Source organism: Pipistrellus hanaki (genome assembly GCF_964339955.1).
Source record: "Pipistrellus hanaki genome assembly, chromosome: 1".
In the NCBI taxonomy this organism is placed as follows: Eukaryota; Metazoa; Chordata; class Mammalia; order Chiroptera; family Vespertilionidae; genus Pipistrellus; species Pipistrellus hanaki.
In genome coordinates, this window is record NC_140503.1 from 50543242 (window position 1) to 50561279 (window position 18038).

At 39.0% G+C, this 18038-nt stretch overlaps 1 protein-coding gene across 1 annotated transcript in view; it reads left to right on the forward strand.

The window, feature by feature from the left end:
- The window catches only part of NEDD4 (NEDD4 E3 ubiquitin protein ligase), a 126342-nt gene that overhangs the window by 13981 nt on the left and 94323 nt on the right, over positions 1-18038 (forward strand). Inside the window, exons 2-4 of the mRNA XM_084875475.1 lie at positions 4079-4152; positions 6821-6899; positions 7003-7041. Coding sequence (XP_084731601.1) covers positions 4079-4152; positions 6821-6899; positions 7003-7041 — 192 coding nt within the window. The remainder of the gene's footprint in view (positions 1-4078; positions 4153-6820; positions 6900-7002; positions 7042-18038) is intronic.

Below are 18038 nucleotides of genomic sequence, written 5' to 3' on the forward strand. Positions count from 1 at the left end.
TCATATACTTTAAAAAGTGTCCCCACCCCCCTATATTTTAAGTACCCACTTGCCACCATCCGTAGTTATTTACAATATTGTTGACTAATCTGATGCCACTTTTGATTATACTTTGACTGGAAAAAGTTTGTACAAGTTCTCACTACAAAACATATTTCTAGTTTTCAGAATTCAGTCTTGAAATTAGTAGCCTGTTTAATAAAGAATAGCCACTTCCCAGCCAAATGGGATAGTGATAAGTTGGCCAATAGAATACGTTCATGGGTTCATATTTTCTCTGACGTTCCAGGGAAAAAAGGTTATCTGAAAAAGTCTTCAGATTCTTGCAAATCAATCCCCGTAGAAAACTGAAATTTCAGTTTACATTTTCCTGTCTGGTTTTCAGTCCTATCTTTATTTCTGATACCTAGCTACTGCCCTTTTAATAAGATCAGCTATATATTTAGTTTTAATCAGGGATAGAGAAAGTTGTATTTTATCTGACATCTCTAGTTAAGGATTTTTGAGCTATCTAAATTTATCATCTGAGTTTGGGAGCTAATAGATTATTTCAATTATTATATTTTTTTCCATGTAAGCTTCAGGAATGAGGGTGGTTTTAAATATTTAGAAATGGAAGAAGATTGAAATAAATGCTATATGTATGTATGTATACAGGATGTCCTCCCAAAAGTGTATATACACTTTAACAGCTGATAGTTCAATTTTGAAAATGAAATGTATTTTAATAAACACTATCTTTATAATTATTAAAAATGTGTGTATACATTTTTTGGGAGACACCTTATATTTTCTCCCACCCAGACCTCTCCCCAGAAGGGAATATGACTATTTAAGGTGGGATAATTTTAGAATAGATTCAGTTAGCAGATATCTGTTGAGCAACATTTATTTTGTATTTTTTTATCTTAGAAATGCTACTGTGAACACTCTTGTGCCAATGCCTTTGAGTACATGAATAAGTGTTTATCTAGCGGATATATGTAAAAGTGGAATTCCTAGGTTATTGATATAGAACTTTAGTAAATATTCCCAAATATCTCTTTAAAATGACTCTTCAATTTATACTTCTCCCTACAGTGTATGACATTCTCTCTGATGAATGACTGGTGAGATTGAGGATCTTTTCATGTGTTTATTGGCCATTCCCTTTGACTTCTCGTATTAGGTTGTTTATATTTCACTTCTTGCTTTTTAGAAATTGTTTATTCCGCATAATCATAATTTGCCAATGGTACATATTTTAGATACTTTCACCCTGTTTGTTCCCTTGACTTTTTATTTTGCTCATGACATCTTTTATCATACAAAAGGGATATAATTTTAATGTAAAATCTAACAGTTTTTCTAAATAGGGTTTGTAGTTTTAAAAATTCTTCCCTACCCAATGTCAGAATATTCTTCAACTTCTTTTTAAAAAAATTTTTTTTATTGATTTCAGAGAAGAAGGGAGAAGAGATAGAAACATCAATGATGAGATTCATTGATTGGCTGCCTCCTGCATGTCCCCACTGGGGATCAAGCCTGCAACCTGGGCATGTACCCTGACCGGGAATTTAACCATGACTTCCTGGTTCATCATTTGATGCTCAACCACTGAGCCAGGCCGACTGGGCCTCTTTGGTTTCTTATAAAAAAAATTTTTTTTCAGTTCAAGCATACATCCTTTTTATTTTTTTAAATTTAATTTTATTATTTTTAAAATTTATTTATTGTCTAAAGTTATACATGTCTCCTTTTCCCCCAATTGACGCCCCCTTCCTTTCACCTCGCCTCCCCTTTGCCCAGCCATTCCCACCCTGGGCAAGCCTCTACAGTCCCGGTGTCTGTGTCCACTTGTTATGCTAATATGCATGCATATATATCCCTTGGTTGCTCTCTAACTCCTCTCCCCTTCTATTTATCTCTGGATCTATTCTTGTTCATCAAGTTATGTTGATCATTAATCCCACATAAGAGTGTGATCATGTGATATTTATCTTTCTCCGACTGGCTTATTTCGCTTAGCATAGTGCTCTCCATTTCCATTCATGCTACTGCAAATGGTAAAAGTTCCTTCTTTGTTGTAGCAGCATAGTTTTCCATAGTGTAGATGTACCACCGTTTTTTAATCCACTCATCTGCTGGTGGGCACTTAGATTGTTTCCAAATCTTAGCTATGGTAAATTGTGCTGCTATGAACATAGGGGTACACATATCCTTTCTGATTGGTGTCTCTGTTTTTTTGGGATATAGATCTAGAAGTGGGATCACTGGGTCAAATGGGAGTTCCATTCTTAATTTTTTTAGGAAACTCCATACTGTTCTTCACAGTGGCTGCACCAGTCTGCATTCCCACCATCAGTGCAGGAGGGTTCCTTTTTCTCCACATCGTTGCCAGCACTTGTCATTTGTTGATTTGTTGTTGATAGCCATTCTGACAGGTGTGATATGGTACCTCATTGTTGTTTTGATTTGCATCCCTCAAATGATTAGTAACTTAGTGCATGTTTTCATATGTATCTTGGCCTTCTGTATGTCCTCTTTCGAAAAGTGTCTATTTAGTTCCTTTGCCTGTTTTTTGATTGGATTGTTTATCTTCCTTTTGTTAAGTTGTGTGCGTTCTTTGTAAATTTTGGAGATTAAATCCTTACCTGAAATATCATTGGCAAATATGTTCTCCCATGCAGTGGGCTTTCTTGTTATTTTGTTGATGGTTTCTTTTGCTGTGCAGAAGCTTTTTATTTTGATGTAGTCCCATTTGTTTATTTTCTCCTTAGTCTCCATTGCCCCAGGAACTGTGTTGGTAAAGATATTGCTACAATAAATGTCTGCTATTTTGCTGCTAACAGATCTGCTATTTTGCTGCTATGGATTTTGGTAGGATTTTTATGGTTTCCTATCTTACATTTAAGTCCTTTAGCCATTTTGAGTTTGTTTTTGTGTATGGTGTAAGTTAGTGATCTAGTTTCTTTATTTATTTATTTATTTATTTTGCATGTATTTGACCAAATTTCTCAGCACCATTTATTGAAAATACTGTCTTGACTTTATTGTATGCTCTTGACTCCTTTGTCAAATATTAATTGAGTATAATGGCCTCAGTCAATTTCTGTGTTCCATGTTCTGTTAGATTGACACAGAACACAGAACACAAAGGACAGAGGATTTTAGCATCTATGTTCATCAAGGATATTGGCCTGTAATTCTCTTTTGTGTGTGTGTGTGTGTGTGTGTGTGTGTGTGTGTGTGTGATATCTTTATCTGGTTTTGGGATTAGGGTAATGCTGGCTTAATAGGAAGAGTTTGGAAGTGCCTTCCTCTTGAATTTTTTGGAATAGTCTGAGGAGGTTAGGTTTTAGTTCTTGTGCCAGTACCACACAGTTTTGAGAACCATGGCTTGCTAATATAACTTGATATCTGGTACTGTGATCGCTCCAACTTTGTTGTTCTTTCTCAAGATTGCTGTGGCCATTCGGGGTCTTTTTTATTCCAGATGGAGTTTTGGAGAGTTTGTTCTAGATCTTTGAAATATGCCATTGATATTTTAATAGAGATTGCATTGACTCTGTAGATTGTTTTGGGTAGTATGGACATTTTAAAGATGTTGATTCTACCAATCCATGAACATGGTATGTTCTTCCATTTGTTTATGTCTTCCTCTATCTCTTTTTTCAATGTCCTGTAGTTTTCCAAGTATGGATCTTTTACCTCCTTAGTAAAGTTTATTCCTAGGTATCTTAATTTTTTTGGTGAAATGGTAAATGGGATTTTTTTTTTTGACCTTTCTCTTTCTGTGAGTTCATTATTGGTGTATTAAAAGGCCATATATTTCTGGGTGTTAATTTTGTATCCTGCTACATGAGAGAATCATTGATCAATAACCTCCTACACATCCCATAATAGAGATTGAAGCCACAATCTGAGCATGAGCTCTGACTGGGAATTTAACCTGAACCTCCTGGTTTATAGATCAACACGCAACCACTGAGCCATGCCGATCAGGCTGGTTACTGTATTTGATGTATATATTTAAAGGTATATGTCTTAGATAAGTTATAAAGTACATGAAAATAAAATACGCACTTTTATATTTTAGGAAAATGTTCGAATTGTGAGGGTGAAAGTTATAGCTGGAATAGGTCTTGCCAAGAAGGATATCTTAGGATCTAGGTGAGTATATTAATATATTAATTTGGGTTGCAATTTTAAAATTTGTACTCAACTAATTTTTTCCCCTAAATGTTGGTTAGATGAAACATTGAATAATATTATTAAATTGTTGTCCAAGATAGAATAATAATATTTTTAATTGGTGGTTTACTAAATTCCTTCATATCCGAATTACTGAATTTGTGAAATTAGACAAACAAAAGTACAACTCATAAGGTACATTCATGATTTCTGCTTCTGGGCATTGATAAAATAGGCTGTGGGCAGTCGATGGTGAATAAAGGGCCCGGATGGATCCGGAGAAGGGGATGAACACACACCCTGCCCTGTGCCCCCTCTTTGGAGGGCAGCAGCCCCGGGATCACAGAGATGGAGATGACTGCCTGGGGCTGACTGCTTTCCTGAGCTGCTGGTTCCGAAGCCAGGAGGGAGGAGCAGGGAGCAGCACCCTGAGCATGGATCCCCTCACACCTATTTTTTAAAAATATGTTTTATTGATTTTTTTTATAGAGAGGTAGCAAGAGGGATAGAGAGCCAGAAACATCAATGAGAGAGAAAAATCGATCAGCTGCCTCCTGCACACCCCCAACTGGGGATGCGCCTGCAACCAAGGTACATGCCCTTGACTGGAATCAAACCCGAGACCCTTCAGTCCTCAAGCCTACGCTCTATCCACTGAGCCAAACCGGTTTTGGCCCCTCATACCTATTTACATCCTTGTTTGTGCGAATGCTGGGCAGCCCTCACTTGTCCCTTTTGGGCACCATGGAGGGGCAAGGGCCAGACCCAGGTTCCAGGGCACAGGCCGTGCAGCCTCTGGCTGTGTGCACAGGGTGCTTTCTTCCCCAGAGAGGTTTATCTGTTATGATGATCACAAACTTAGCAGCTTAAAAGAATACACATTTATTATCTCACTAGAGGCCCGGTGCACAAAATTTGTGCAAGGTAGGCCTTTCTTCCCCTGGCTGCCAGCACCCAGGATCCAGGCTCCGCTCAGGCTGTTGGCACTCAGAACCAGGACTTCCCTCCAGCTGCTGGCATCTGACACTCAGGCTTCCCCCAGCTAATGGCAGCTGGCCCTGCCCCTACTACACCCGCCTTGGCCTGGCGAGTTCCCTGCACCCCACTTCCCTGCCAGTTGGGGGAGGGACCAGGAAGTTGGCCGGCAGTTATATACATTTTGTCATTTTCCTGCAATGTATAGGTTAGAATTCATAGGTCCTTCCCACATTTAAGAGGAGTGTAACACAAGGGCATGAACATTAGGACACGGGGATAATAGAAGCCACCCTAGACTATGACCGCCATAAACAATAACTCAAACAATTGCAAATTTTACATTCTTTTCAAGTGCACGATGCACTCACCAATGTAGACCATGTATAGAGCTAAAAGACAAGTCTCCGTTTTGAAAAGATTGAAAGGATATGCAGGATGTTCTCTGATAACAATGGAATTACGTTAGAAACCAATAACATTAAGATATCTAGAAAAATCCCACTTATTGGAAATAAAACAATATACTTCTAAATAATCTATAGGTCAAAGAAGAAATCACAAAAAAGTTAGAAAACATTTTGAACAGAACGAAAATGAAAATACAGCAATATCAAAATTTGTAGAGTGCGGCTACATATTTAGAGGAAAGTTGAGATTTTAAAAATGTTTAACTTAGAAAAGGAATAGGACCTAAGTGAATGATTTGAGTTCTAATTTTAAGAAATTAGAAAAAGAAGAGCAAGTTAATTTTAGAATAAGTAGAAGGATGAAACTAATAAGGATAAAGTGGAATTAGTTAAATGGACAATTATAGGAAAAATTATTGTAATCTAAAACTTGTTCTTTGAAGTGATCAATAAAGTTTCAAAACTTATATCTGACAAAGGTCTTTAATTCAAATATATAAAGAGCTCTTACAACTCTTTAATGATATGATAAAAAGGCCGATTCAAAAATGAGAAAAATCTTGATTTTCCTCCTCATCTTTTTTCTTTTACTTTTTCTTTTTCTTTTTTTTTTTTTTTTTTTTTGAGGGAGAGAAACTTTGATTGTTTCCTCCCTCCTGACTGGGGGTTGAATCCACAATCTGGGTATGTGCCCTGACCAGGAATCGTACCCACAACTCTTTGGTTCATGAGAGGATGCTCTAACCAATCGAACCACACTGGCCAGGGCGTCCTTCTCCACAGTTCTTTGTAAAAGAGGCTATATGACGTAATTATTTTTAACTGAAAGCGCTTTGCCTTTATTTTGTAAAAGGAGTTTATACCCATGAGATAACTTGGAGTGACCTGAGGTCTTGCAGGGCTAGTTCTTAAAAATTAATGAATTAACCATTTTAACCCAAAGAACATCATAAACAAAACAAAAAATAAACAAAAAAAGAGTTAAATCTAAAAAGCTTCCAAATAATTAAATTGGGACTAAATGATTTTCTTTGTAATTTTTTAATTCTTGGTGTGTTTCCCTAACGTGGTACCTTAGCATTTTAACAAGATGCAAAAATTACGATAATTACTTACCCCTGCCTAAGGAAACCTTACTTTTAATTGTAGGAAATAATTATAGAAATTGTTAAAAAGGAAATTTCTGTGATTTTTTTTAATAGTTTGAATATCTTAAGTTTGGGAATATGCAACAATTAATCTTTTCTTCCTAATTTTAACAGTGATCCTTATGTGAGAGTGACGTTATATGACCCAATGAATGGAATTTTAACAAGTGTGCAGACGAAAACCATTAAAAAGGTCAGATTTAGCAGGACTAAAAAAAAAAAAAATTAAATATACTATTTTAAATTCATATGACAAAATATAAAAAATTAATTATACTATGTTTACTGTCTTTCAGACTTTGAATCCAAAATGGAATGAAGAAATATTATTCAAAGTAAGTATGCATTTTTATTTAATCAAAACAGCACATTTTTTTCTTAATAGGTTACAGTAAGTTCTCACTTATAATATTAGAAAATGTATCTTATAAGAATTCATCTAGATTTTTAAACATTTAAAAGTTCAATCTAGGTATTCCCTAGAGTACATGGTCCCGGGACCATTTATTTTTTTATGAAAACCATATATGCAAGGTAAGGAATGAAGGGGTAAAGGGTTATTGTAAACTTGGAATTACCTTATTCTAGTTTAATTGTGATTTAGAGACTATATGGTAGTCTTATTCTAATTTAGCACATTTTGATGGTTTTTCTTTAAAGATGAATCAATATTTGTGTCTCTCCAGTTATTTATTAAATAGACTGATGCAGGCAAGAGATGATAAGGGCCTGCCAATAAGTGGATACACTTCTTCGTTTTTCACTGTTCATGCACATTCCTGCCTTCCCCCGCACACTAACTCACTAAACCTTAGGAGCAAACTCCAGTCAGCAGTTACTCCAGGCTCCTCAGGAGGCCCCTCAACCCAAGAACGTCTCCTTATGCGTACCTGTCAGAGTCCTTAACCTGATGCTATACACTGAGTGGCCAGATTATTATGATCTCTGAATGCATAATAATCTGGCTACTCTGTGTATGTGTGCGCGTGCATGCGTGTGTGTGTGTGTGTGTGTGTGTGTGTGTGCGTGTGTGTATTTTAGAGGCCCAGTGCATGAATTAGTGCATGGGTGGGGTGCAGCCAGCCTGGCCAGGGGGAGGGGACATAGGCGGTTGGCCGGCCTGCCTGCTGGTCAGTCTCCTGGTCGAGGAGACAATTTGCATATTAGCCTTTTATTATATAGGAGATACAGATTGGCCAGATTATTATGCATTCAGAGATCATAATAATCTGGCCATTCAGTGTACACATCTATAAAACTATTAAGGGATTTTAGCAGGATCCAATGTCAAAGTGTAATATTCAAAATGTCAACAAGATTATTTTATATACAACAAACCATGAAAATATGACCGATTTTCAAAAGAAAAGACAGTCCATAAATGCCAGTCCCAAAATGACCCAGACACTGGAATTATCCATAAAACCCTGCAAAGCAGCTATTACATTATAACTCCATGATGTAAAGGAAAACACTTTTATAATTGGTGGAAAGATGGATATTCCCAGCAAATAAATAGAAACTATAGAAAAGAATGAAATAGAAATATTAAAATTTAACAACAGAATCTGTGAAATTTTAAAAATCACTAGATAAGTTTAATAACAAATAGAGATAACAGTGAAAAGAATCAGTGAATGTGAAAATAATCAATAGGAATGATTAGTTTGAAGGGCAGAAAACAAATATTCAAAAAAATTAGTAGAGCCTGAGGAATCTGTAGATAGTATGTAAAAGAGTCTAATATTTGAGTCTTTGAAGTCTCAAACGAGGAAAAAGACTGGTAGAAAAAAAATTTGAAGAAATAATGGCCAAAAAATTCCAAGTTTGGTGAAGGACATGCATTTATAGATGAAAGAAATTCAATGAAACCCAAACAGAGTACAGGCAAAGAAAACCAGGTTCAGACACATAAAGAAATTGACAAAATAAAAGAAAAAGAAGAAATCTTGAAAGTAGACAGAAAAAATGACATATTATGCATTGGGGAACAATGCATTTCTCATCAGAAATTATGATAATACTGTATAATTAAGGTAGTAAAGGAAAAAAGAACAGTCAACTCAGAATTCTGTATTTTTTTTTAAATATATTTTTTTATTGATTTTATACAGAGAGGAAGGGAGAGAGATAGAGAGCTAGAAACATCGATGAGAGAGAGTCATCGATTAGCTGCCTCTTGCACACCCCCTACTGGGAATGTGCCCGCAACCAAGGTACATGCCCTTGACCGGAATCGAACCCGGGACCTTTCAATCCCCAAGCCGACGCTCTATCCATTGAGCCAAACCGGTCCCGGCAGAATTCTGTATTTTTAAAAAATATCCTTCAGGAATGATAGTATATAATAAAGGTATTTGAAAAATAAGATAACTTATTGCCAGCAGACTTGCTCTAAAGAAAATGCTAAAAGAAATTATTTAGCCTAAGGTAATTAATATCAGAGATAAAGTTAAGACTTCAGAAACAAAGGAAAAGAACCAGAAATAGTAAATATCTGTGGTTATAGTAGGCTACATTTTCTCTTGAGTTCTTTAAAATATGTATGGCTAGTGAAAGCAAGAATTATAGCATTGGTAGGGTTTTTCATTTATATAGTTGTAATACATATTACAACCATAACATAAAAGGGTGTTTTTGATTGTAGGGCTTCTACATTTTACTTCAAGTGGTTCAGTTTTAACTTTAAGTTGACCATGAAAGATTAAGTATGCACATTGTAATTACTAGTGTAATTACTAAAAAACACTAAAGAGATGTAGCCAAAAGGCCAACAACAAATAAAAAACAGAGCAAATTCATCAAGGAGCCGTAACAATTCTGTATGTGTGCCTACATCAGTGCTTCAAAATTGTAAATCAATAAATGATAGAACTGAAAGGAGAAATTGTCAAATACACTATGATACTTGGAGAATCCAATACTGTCTCAGTTTGAGAGACAGTAGAAGTAGACGGAAAGAATTCAGTAAAAATATAGAAATGCTGAACAACATTATCAAATAAGTTTAACCTAATTGAACATTTATAGGCTCTCTAACCCAACAACAATGGCAGACTGTAGTCTTTTCAAAATTTGCCAAGTAAGCTAGGCTAACAACTAAACCTTAACAATTTTAAAAGAATAGAAATCATGCAAAGTATGGTATTTAACTATAACATAATTAAAGAAGGGTTCAATAACACAAAAATATCTGAACAATTCCCAAATATTTGGAAGTTAAACAACATCTAAGTAACTCATGGTAGAGCGAAGAATCTCCTGGGAAATTAAAAAATATTTTAACAGAATGAAATAAAAATACAACATCAAAATTTTTAGAATATAACTAAAGCATTGCTTTGAGGGAAAAATAGCATTAAATACATTAGAAAAGAAGAAAGGTCTTAAACCATTAATCTAAGTTTCCACCTAGAAAATAGCATCATTCTAAAGCCTATAGACATTAAATGGATAGCACAGGATACTATGAACAACTCTGTGCCCATCTATAATTATAAAAAAGTAATATGTTAATTAGACCAGACAGCCAAATGACCTTCTGGACGTCCTTCTGGATGACCTTCCAAACGAAGCCGGAGCTGCAAGGGCCTAGGCAAGCCACCACGGCTGCGAGGGCCGAGCCCCTTGCACGAATTTTGTGCATCAGGCCTCTAGTATTCAATAACTTAGATGAAATGGGCCAATTCCTTTAAAGATGTATAGTACCAAAATTCTAAGAAGAAATAAATTACCTGAAAAATTCTGTCTTTTAAAGAAATTGCATTTAAAGTTAAAAAACCTTCCTTCCAACATAGAAAACTACAGGCCCAGATGGTTTCTCTGTTAAATTCTACCACGCATTTAAGAATTAGTAAATAATTTCAATTCTATATAATATCTTTCTGAAAGTAGAATGGGAGGGAACATGTCCCAATTCATTCATGAAGCCGGCGTTACCTTGATAACAAAATACTTTATTAGAAGGTATAACTGCAGACCATTCATTAACCCTCATGACCATGACCATTTTGTGGTGAGTTTACCAAACTGGACCCCCTCTGTTCTGATAGGGCCAGAAATATGGCCTCAGTTTACTTCCGGGTCTGGGTTTGCCTTCCCTATCTGCAGAACCTCAGCCAGCACAACTGTCTGGGGCTTCCAGAATGTGTGCTCCATAGGGATGGAAATCCACACAACATGCTATGCTTCCAGGGGTCCCAGTTCACAGAGAAGGAGGTGCAGGGATGAGTCCATGGCCATGGGATCTATTGGTCACATCACCCACCACACCACCCAAATCAGGCAGCCTCAGAGAGCTGGAATGGCCTGCTAAGGGCACAACTGAAGCACCAATCACAGAGCAGTACTCTACAAAGATGGGGAGCCAGTTCATTCATTATCCCAGAGACCTCAGGATGAGGCTGTGTCTGTAACAGAAAGTATGCATGGGTCCAGGAACAAAGGAGTAGGAGCAGAGTGGCCCCGTTTACTGCCAAAGACCCAGTGGAAGACTGTGAGCTTCTCTTCCCTGCTCCTCGGCTCTGCTGAGTTAGAGGCCCAAGTCCCACACTTTGTAGGGGACAGTGCAAGGGCCCTATCAAACCAGTCCATGCAGCTGTGAGAGCACTTTGGGCTCCTTGTATCCAGGAACCAGCAAGCAACTAGGGCTATTTTTTTTGGTTGACCTTACAGGTAAAGTCATTCTCCAGGGTCTATCTGGTTTCTGCAGGGGTCAGACTAGAGGATTAAATGAACATACTAAAGGAGCCACACTTGAATCCTGTAGATCTTTTCTGATGGTACCCAACTCCACTAATAACATTCCCACGAGGTTGCAATATTTTTGTTAATTTTAAAACAACTTCATTGAGATATAATTCACAGAACGTACAATTCACTAGCTCAAAGTATACAGTTGTTTTTAGTATATTCACAGAGTTGTGTGACCATCACCAAAATAATTTTTGAACATTTTCATCATCTCAAAAAGGAAACCCTATACCTGCAAGCTGTCCCTCTCCATTTTCCCTGAACACCTGCCCCACTGCCTTTCCCTTTTCCCTCAACACCTGCCCCGCTCCCACCCAACCACTGATCTACTTTCTGCCTCTTAGGCGTGCAGTTTTAGACATTTCCTATAAATGGTATCATACAATACGTGGTCCTTTGTGTCTGACTTCTTTCACTTAGCATAATGCTTTCAGGGTTTAATCATGTTATAGCATGTGTCAGTATTCTTTATTGCCAAATATTGATAATAGCCCATTGTATGGATAACCACACTTTATCCATGCATCGGTTGATGGACATTTGGGTTCTTTCCTCTTTTTAACTATGATGGAAAAAAATTATGAACATAACATTAGTGTACAAGTTTTTGTGTGGACATAGATTTTTATTTGGGGAAGTATATACCTAGATGTGGAGTTACTGGGTCATGTGAAGAGCTGCCAAACAGTTTTCTAACGTGGCTGTGCCATATCACATTCACATTCCCACCCACAGAGAGTTCTGATTTCTCCACATGCTCGACAATACTTGTTTTTATTAGAGCCCTCCCTGTGGGTGTGAAGTGGTGTCTAATTGTGGTTTTGATTTGCACTTTCCTGTGGTTAAGGATGTTGAGCATCTTTTCATGGGCTTATTTTCCAGTTGTATATCTCCTTCGGAGAAATGTCTGTTCATATCCTTTGCCCGCTTTATAATTGGGTTGCTTGTCCTTCTGTTACTAAGTTGCTGTAGTTATTTTTCTATATTAGAAGTTCCTTGTCAGAAACATGTTTTGCAAAAGTTTTCTCCCATTTTGTAGGCTGTCCTTTGATGTTATTGATGGTGTCCTTTGAAGCACAGAAATTGTGTATTTTGATTTAAAATTACATATTTTTTCTGTTCTCTATCGTTCTCTTTTGTTGCCTGTGCTGCTGTTGTCGTTTCTGCCTTAGATTCACTGTCTTGACCAGAGGGAGGAGAGTCCCAGAGGCTTCCACGTGGCCTTCTCACTGAGCTCTTACCCCACACGCCCGGGGTCAGTGTGGTGGTGGTAGGGAGGAGATCCAACTTCAGGAGGTCAATCCCAATCTTACACTTGTACACCAGGGAAGTGATGACTGGGTGGGTCCACAGAACCGGTGGACCCTGGGTAAGCTGAGCATTAGCCAGGACTCCATTTATTATCTCACTCTGAAAGGGAAGCCGTGATGATGCTCTGGGTTTCTAGGTGTCGACACAGACCCACAGGAATCTCTTTCACGGCCTGCATAGAAAGAGTTTCAATTCAGGGTTCAGGTTCTGGAGAAGGGCCGCACACAAATGAAAAGACTTGAAGAAATTCAATTTGGTGATATGAGGTGCCAGGCGGTAGTCCAACTCTAGTGGGAGAACTACCACTGCTCTGGCCCTGCCATCCCCTTTTATTGAGGCTTTGGGGAAAACATCTTAGGCAACATAAACAGAAATTTACGTGTAGCCCTTAGACAGGAAATAACAGAATCTTACACGGGACAAACAAGGTGGAGGCTGCTTTAGCTAACAATATCTCAACTAAAGGTTAGAACAATTAAGGTTGTTGACCAGCCTTCCTGGCTTCCTGTCAACATCTCTTTTTTAGTGAAACTGATTTGTTTTTTGGCACAGACCTTGTTTCCAACAGTCCTCAATCTGAGTATTCACTTCCCCCATGACACCATCACCCAAATAAATGGCCGTGGTCCTTTTCGGGGAGGAAGGCAGGAGTCATACCATACACACTTCCTGCAATGACGCAGGGTCGTCCTCCCAAGGACTAGGGGCCTTCTTCAGTGGGTGGGCTTTGATTCAGAATACTGCCTCAGGCTGGAGGAGAGATTGTGACTTTTTTAAATGGGGAAACTGTCCTTAACCATTCACTCCTGCATTGTTGTCCTCTCTGATTGCACATGTGAGGCAGCACCTTCATGGGTAGGGATGCCACACCCTATACTTAGCAGGTCCAGTCAGGTCTGGCTCACAGCTCCTCTGCCCTGTCGTCATTAGAGTGCTTGTAGCCCCCTGATTCTGGCAGTGAAATGCTACCCGCTGGCCTCGATTACTGGGGAAGGGGAGGGTATCTGTTTGCATGGCTCCTTGCAGAGAGCTCAGCTCTGTGGCCCCCCTCTCCTACCATCAGTCCTCGCATCAGAAGAGAGCCACCACTGCAGTGCTTGCGGATGCTGCTGTCCCCTCACCAGCACACACCTGATGACGGTGGTTAATGGAGTATCCTCTGGGCACAAAAATCTGATAGGGATTTTAGCCTCATGTAATTAATGTATATATTAGAGGCCCAATGCACAAGATTTGTGCCAGAGCAGGCCTGCCTTCCCCCGGCTACCTGCACCAGCTTCCCTTGCAGGCCCAGCTTCATCCAGAAGGTCGTCCAGTATAATTAGCATATTATTCTTTTATTAGTATAGATATATATAAAAATCTAATATGCAAATAGACCAAACAATGGAAGAACTGGTTGCTGTGATGTGCACTGACCACCAGGGGGTGTGCGCGGGACATGGTGGGGGTCAACAGCAGTCAGCAGAGCGCAGAACATGGTGGGCATTAGCTGCAGCAGGATGGTGGAGCAGGTGAGCAGGGGTGCCATACCAAGGTAGGGTGCTGGTCGCTGTCATAGGGGTGAGCCTCCGGTGGTTACCGAAAATTCTTTGCTCGTGTGCGCCATGGTCCTGCCAGGCACTCACACCTGCTGCCAGCACCGGCCCTGATCACTCAGTGCTGTCAGTGGGTGTGAGTGGCAGATGCTGGCCCTGATTGCCCCTGAGAGCTTCTCCATCTCCCCCTGCTCCTGAGGGACAATCAGGATAGCAGCTGGAGCTTGCACCCCCACTGATGGTGCCAGCCCACTTGTACCGGTGCCATCAGTGTGTAGGAACAGTGGCAGTGGGAGTGGGGTGCTGGCAGACAGGGGACCAGGGCCGTGGTGGGAGGAGCTGGGATCTGCCCCTCTGCCCACCACAACCTCGCAGCCCACAGTTCCTTTCAAGGTGCATGAATTTGTGCACTGGGCCCCTAGCTGTGTGTGTGTTTGTGTGTGTGTGTGTGTGTGTGTGTGTGTGTGTATTATTATAATCATTATTATTATTATTTTGCCACTTTCATAGACCGTTTTACTCCTCCTCCTACCCTCTGCTGGGGCAATGCAGACATTTCCATTTGGCTCATTATTTTTTCAGGCTTCTAGGAGCCACCTGAGCAGTAAGTTTGCCTCATCTCATGGGGTCCTTGACAGGATATTAAATCCCACGTCAGTGAAATCTTGCTTATCCAGTCTTCTGTTTCTGCCCCTTTGATCAGGCTTTGTCATCCCAAGGGTATTTCTCTGGCTCCTGCTAGTACATGTCATTTAATTCTTGAAGCTGCTTCCAGATGTAGTAATCTCTTTCATGCTACGTCAGGCCCAGCTGGCTATACTGGGATTTAACACTGGCTGTTAACTTGCCATGCCGGAGAGGAGTTAGAGAAACTCCTGAGGAGAGACCTCTTTTCCTCGTCGGGGAGAAGCCTCGGCAGTGCCTTCCTGCGTGTGGGACCTGCTGGCTCTTCTTACAGAGGGATGGGCTGCTCTGCAAGCTCTGCGGGTTAGGGGCCTCAGAACTAAAATCTCAGAAGTATTCACCCAGATCCTCCTATCGGTGGGATAGGAGCCAGGGTCCCCTTTTTCCCAGCCAGGGCTCTGAGTTGAACAGAGTAGACATGCCGTGGCTGAGCTTTTAAATGTCTGTGAGCTCTGCCATTCTGTCGATTTGAGAATGCTCCCGTTACCTCCCTGTGAGTCATTGATACAGCAGAGTCATAACTAGCCAACGCCATTGTTCTTGTAGGCATTGTTCTCCCCATATCTTTCAAGCGCCTTAAACATCACACCAGGACAGATCCTCAGAACACCACTGGAGATATCTTTAGGAATTGAGCCATCACCTTATGCCTGGGATTTTATGTGTCCTCCATCCAGCCCAGGATGGGGAGCTCCTGGCCTTCCAGGTGATTTGGGGCTGGTCATCAGTGTCATCAGTGCTGGCTTTGGGTCATGTTAGACACAAGAAACAATCTCGCATGGGATTAAACATGCGAGAGGTTTATTAGGGAAGCACCTGTGAAGGTGAAAGATGGATGTTAGGACTGCATCATGATGAGGCCTAAAAATCCTAGGAAAGGATTGGAGAGGATTACTGTAATGCCATTCTGAGAAAGTCTTACTCAGGCTGATGGAGAGTTTCCCAGCAAAGGTTGTCTGTTAGGTCCTGTGTTGAGCAAGAATGGCTGGGTTCTTGAACCCCCACGGTGTCCAGTCTTTGGTAGCAAGCAAGGAGAACACAGTGGGTAGATTCAAACGTGCAGGTTCAACTCGGGGCTGTCAATCTACAATACTACGCAGGTTCTCTTACAAGAGATCTGAAAGGGGTCTAGTGACTCACCTCTGGTTGTTTGTTACGATTGTGATGTTTAAGGATGCATATTATAATCCTTAGAGCAGCTACTAAGAAATTAAAACAAAATTACCTGTAAGAATCGAAGAAATGAAATAAAACAACACCAAGAAATACTTAAAGGGGAAAAAAGGAGGAATAAAGACAAATAGGAAATAAATTGATGATAGTTGTAAAGCCAACCCACCTCAATACTCTTCTTTAAAAAGCAAGATTCAACTATATGCTATTTACAGAAGATATTATTTCAGTATAAAGACACAGAAAGGAAAAGTACAGAAAAAGATTTATCATGGAAACACAAAGCAAAAACAAAAACAAAAAACAAAACAAAAAAATAGAGATAAAGTGGGATTGTTTTTTAATCATAAAAGGGCTTATTTATCAAGAAGACATACAATCCTAAACTTGTATGCACCTAATAAGAGAACTTCAAAATTATGAAGCAAAATTGAAAGAACTAAATAGAGGAATAAATAAATCCAGAATAGTTGAAGATTTTATTATCCCTCTCTCAATAACTAATAAAGCAACTAGACCAAAAAAAAGTCAGTAAGTACACAAAAGCTTTGAAAACCATTATTAATCAACTTAGCCTATTTGGTATGTATAGAGCATTATATATAATTATATCTAAAGATCATATATTTTTATATGCCCATGAACATCTACCAGGATGAGATCATATATTGTGCCATAAAACAAATCTGAATACATTTTAAAAGGTTGAGATTCAACAGAATGTGTTCTCTGACTACAGCAGAGTTAAAATGGAATTCAGCAACACAACTATATCTGGAAATTCCACAAATATTTGGAAATTGAGCAACATTTTAAATAAGCCATAGCTTAAAAAAGAAATCGTAAGAAAAGTTAGAAAACATTTTAACTGATTGATAAAACATACATATCAAAATGTGGGCTGAGCTAACAGTGCTTAGAGAGAAATTTACACCTTTATATGCTTACTAGAGGCCCAGGCATGGTTAAATCATGTGCATGTGTGTAGGGTCCCTTAGACCTAGCCTGCCATCAGGCCATGTCCAGCACCGCCCTGCAAGGCCTCCCACGCTCCTCAGACCTTGCCTGACCCCGCCCTGCCCTCCACGAGAGCTGCTGCTCCTTTTGTCGTGACACTGTAACGGCCTTTTATGATATAGATATACAAAAGGAAAAAAAAGTTAAAAACCAATTATCTAAATTTCTACTAGAGAGAGTGAGGGAGAAAGATAAGAATGGAAATCAATGAAATGGAAAATGGATAAAAAGAGACAAAATAAATGAAACCAAAGTGATTCTTTGATATGGTATGGCTAGTCCCAATAAGAGAGAGAGGGAAAAAACCCTCAAATGACCAATATCAAGAATGAGAGGAATATCCTATAGACAAAAGAAAAAAAGAGGTACTACTATGGATAATTTGATGACTGTAATTTTAAAAGGCGAAAGATTTATGTGATCTGAAGAGAAACCAGAGTATGATGATGACTGTAATTTTAAATTATCTAAAATGGAAAAAGTCCAAAAAAAAGAGAGCAAAACCAGTATGAAAAGAAATAGAGCATATGGGTATCCAGTAGAGGAATTAAAATTATGATTAAAAATTTTTTAAATTTAATATTATAATATAACTAAGAATCTTCCCATTATTTTTTATCCTGATTTCCGATTAGAAAGGATGCTTGAAAGTCATTACTACTTTGATTTAGAGATGCTACCACAAAAATAAGAAAGTAGGTCATTTGTAAATGCTACACCAGGCTCGAGACTCTACGCCTTTTACTCACTGTTTTTTTTACGGTAATTTTTCTGTTACCAAATGTTCCAGCCAGCATTACTTTATTCTGGGATCATAGGTGGCACATTTACTTCGATCAGAATTTTGCAAATTTATT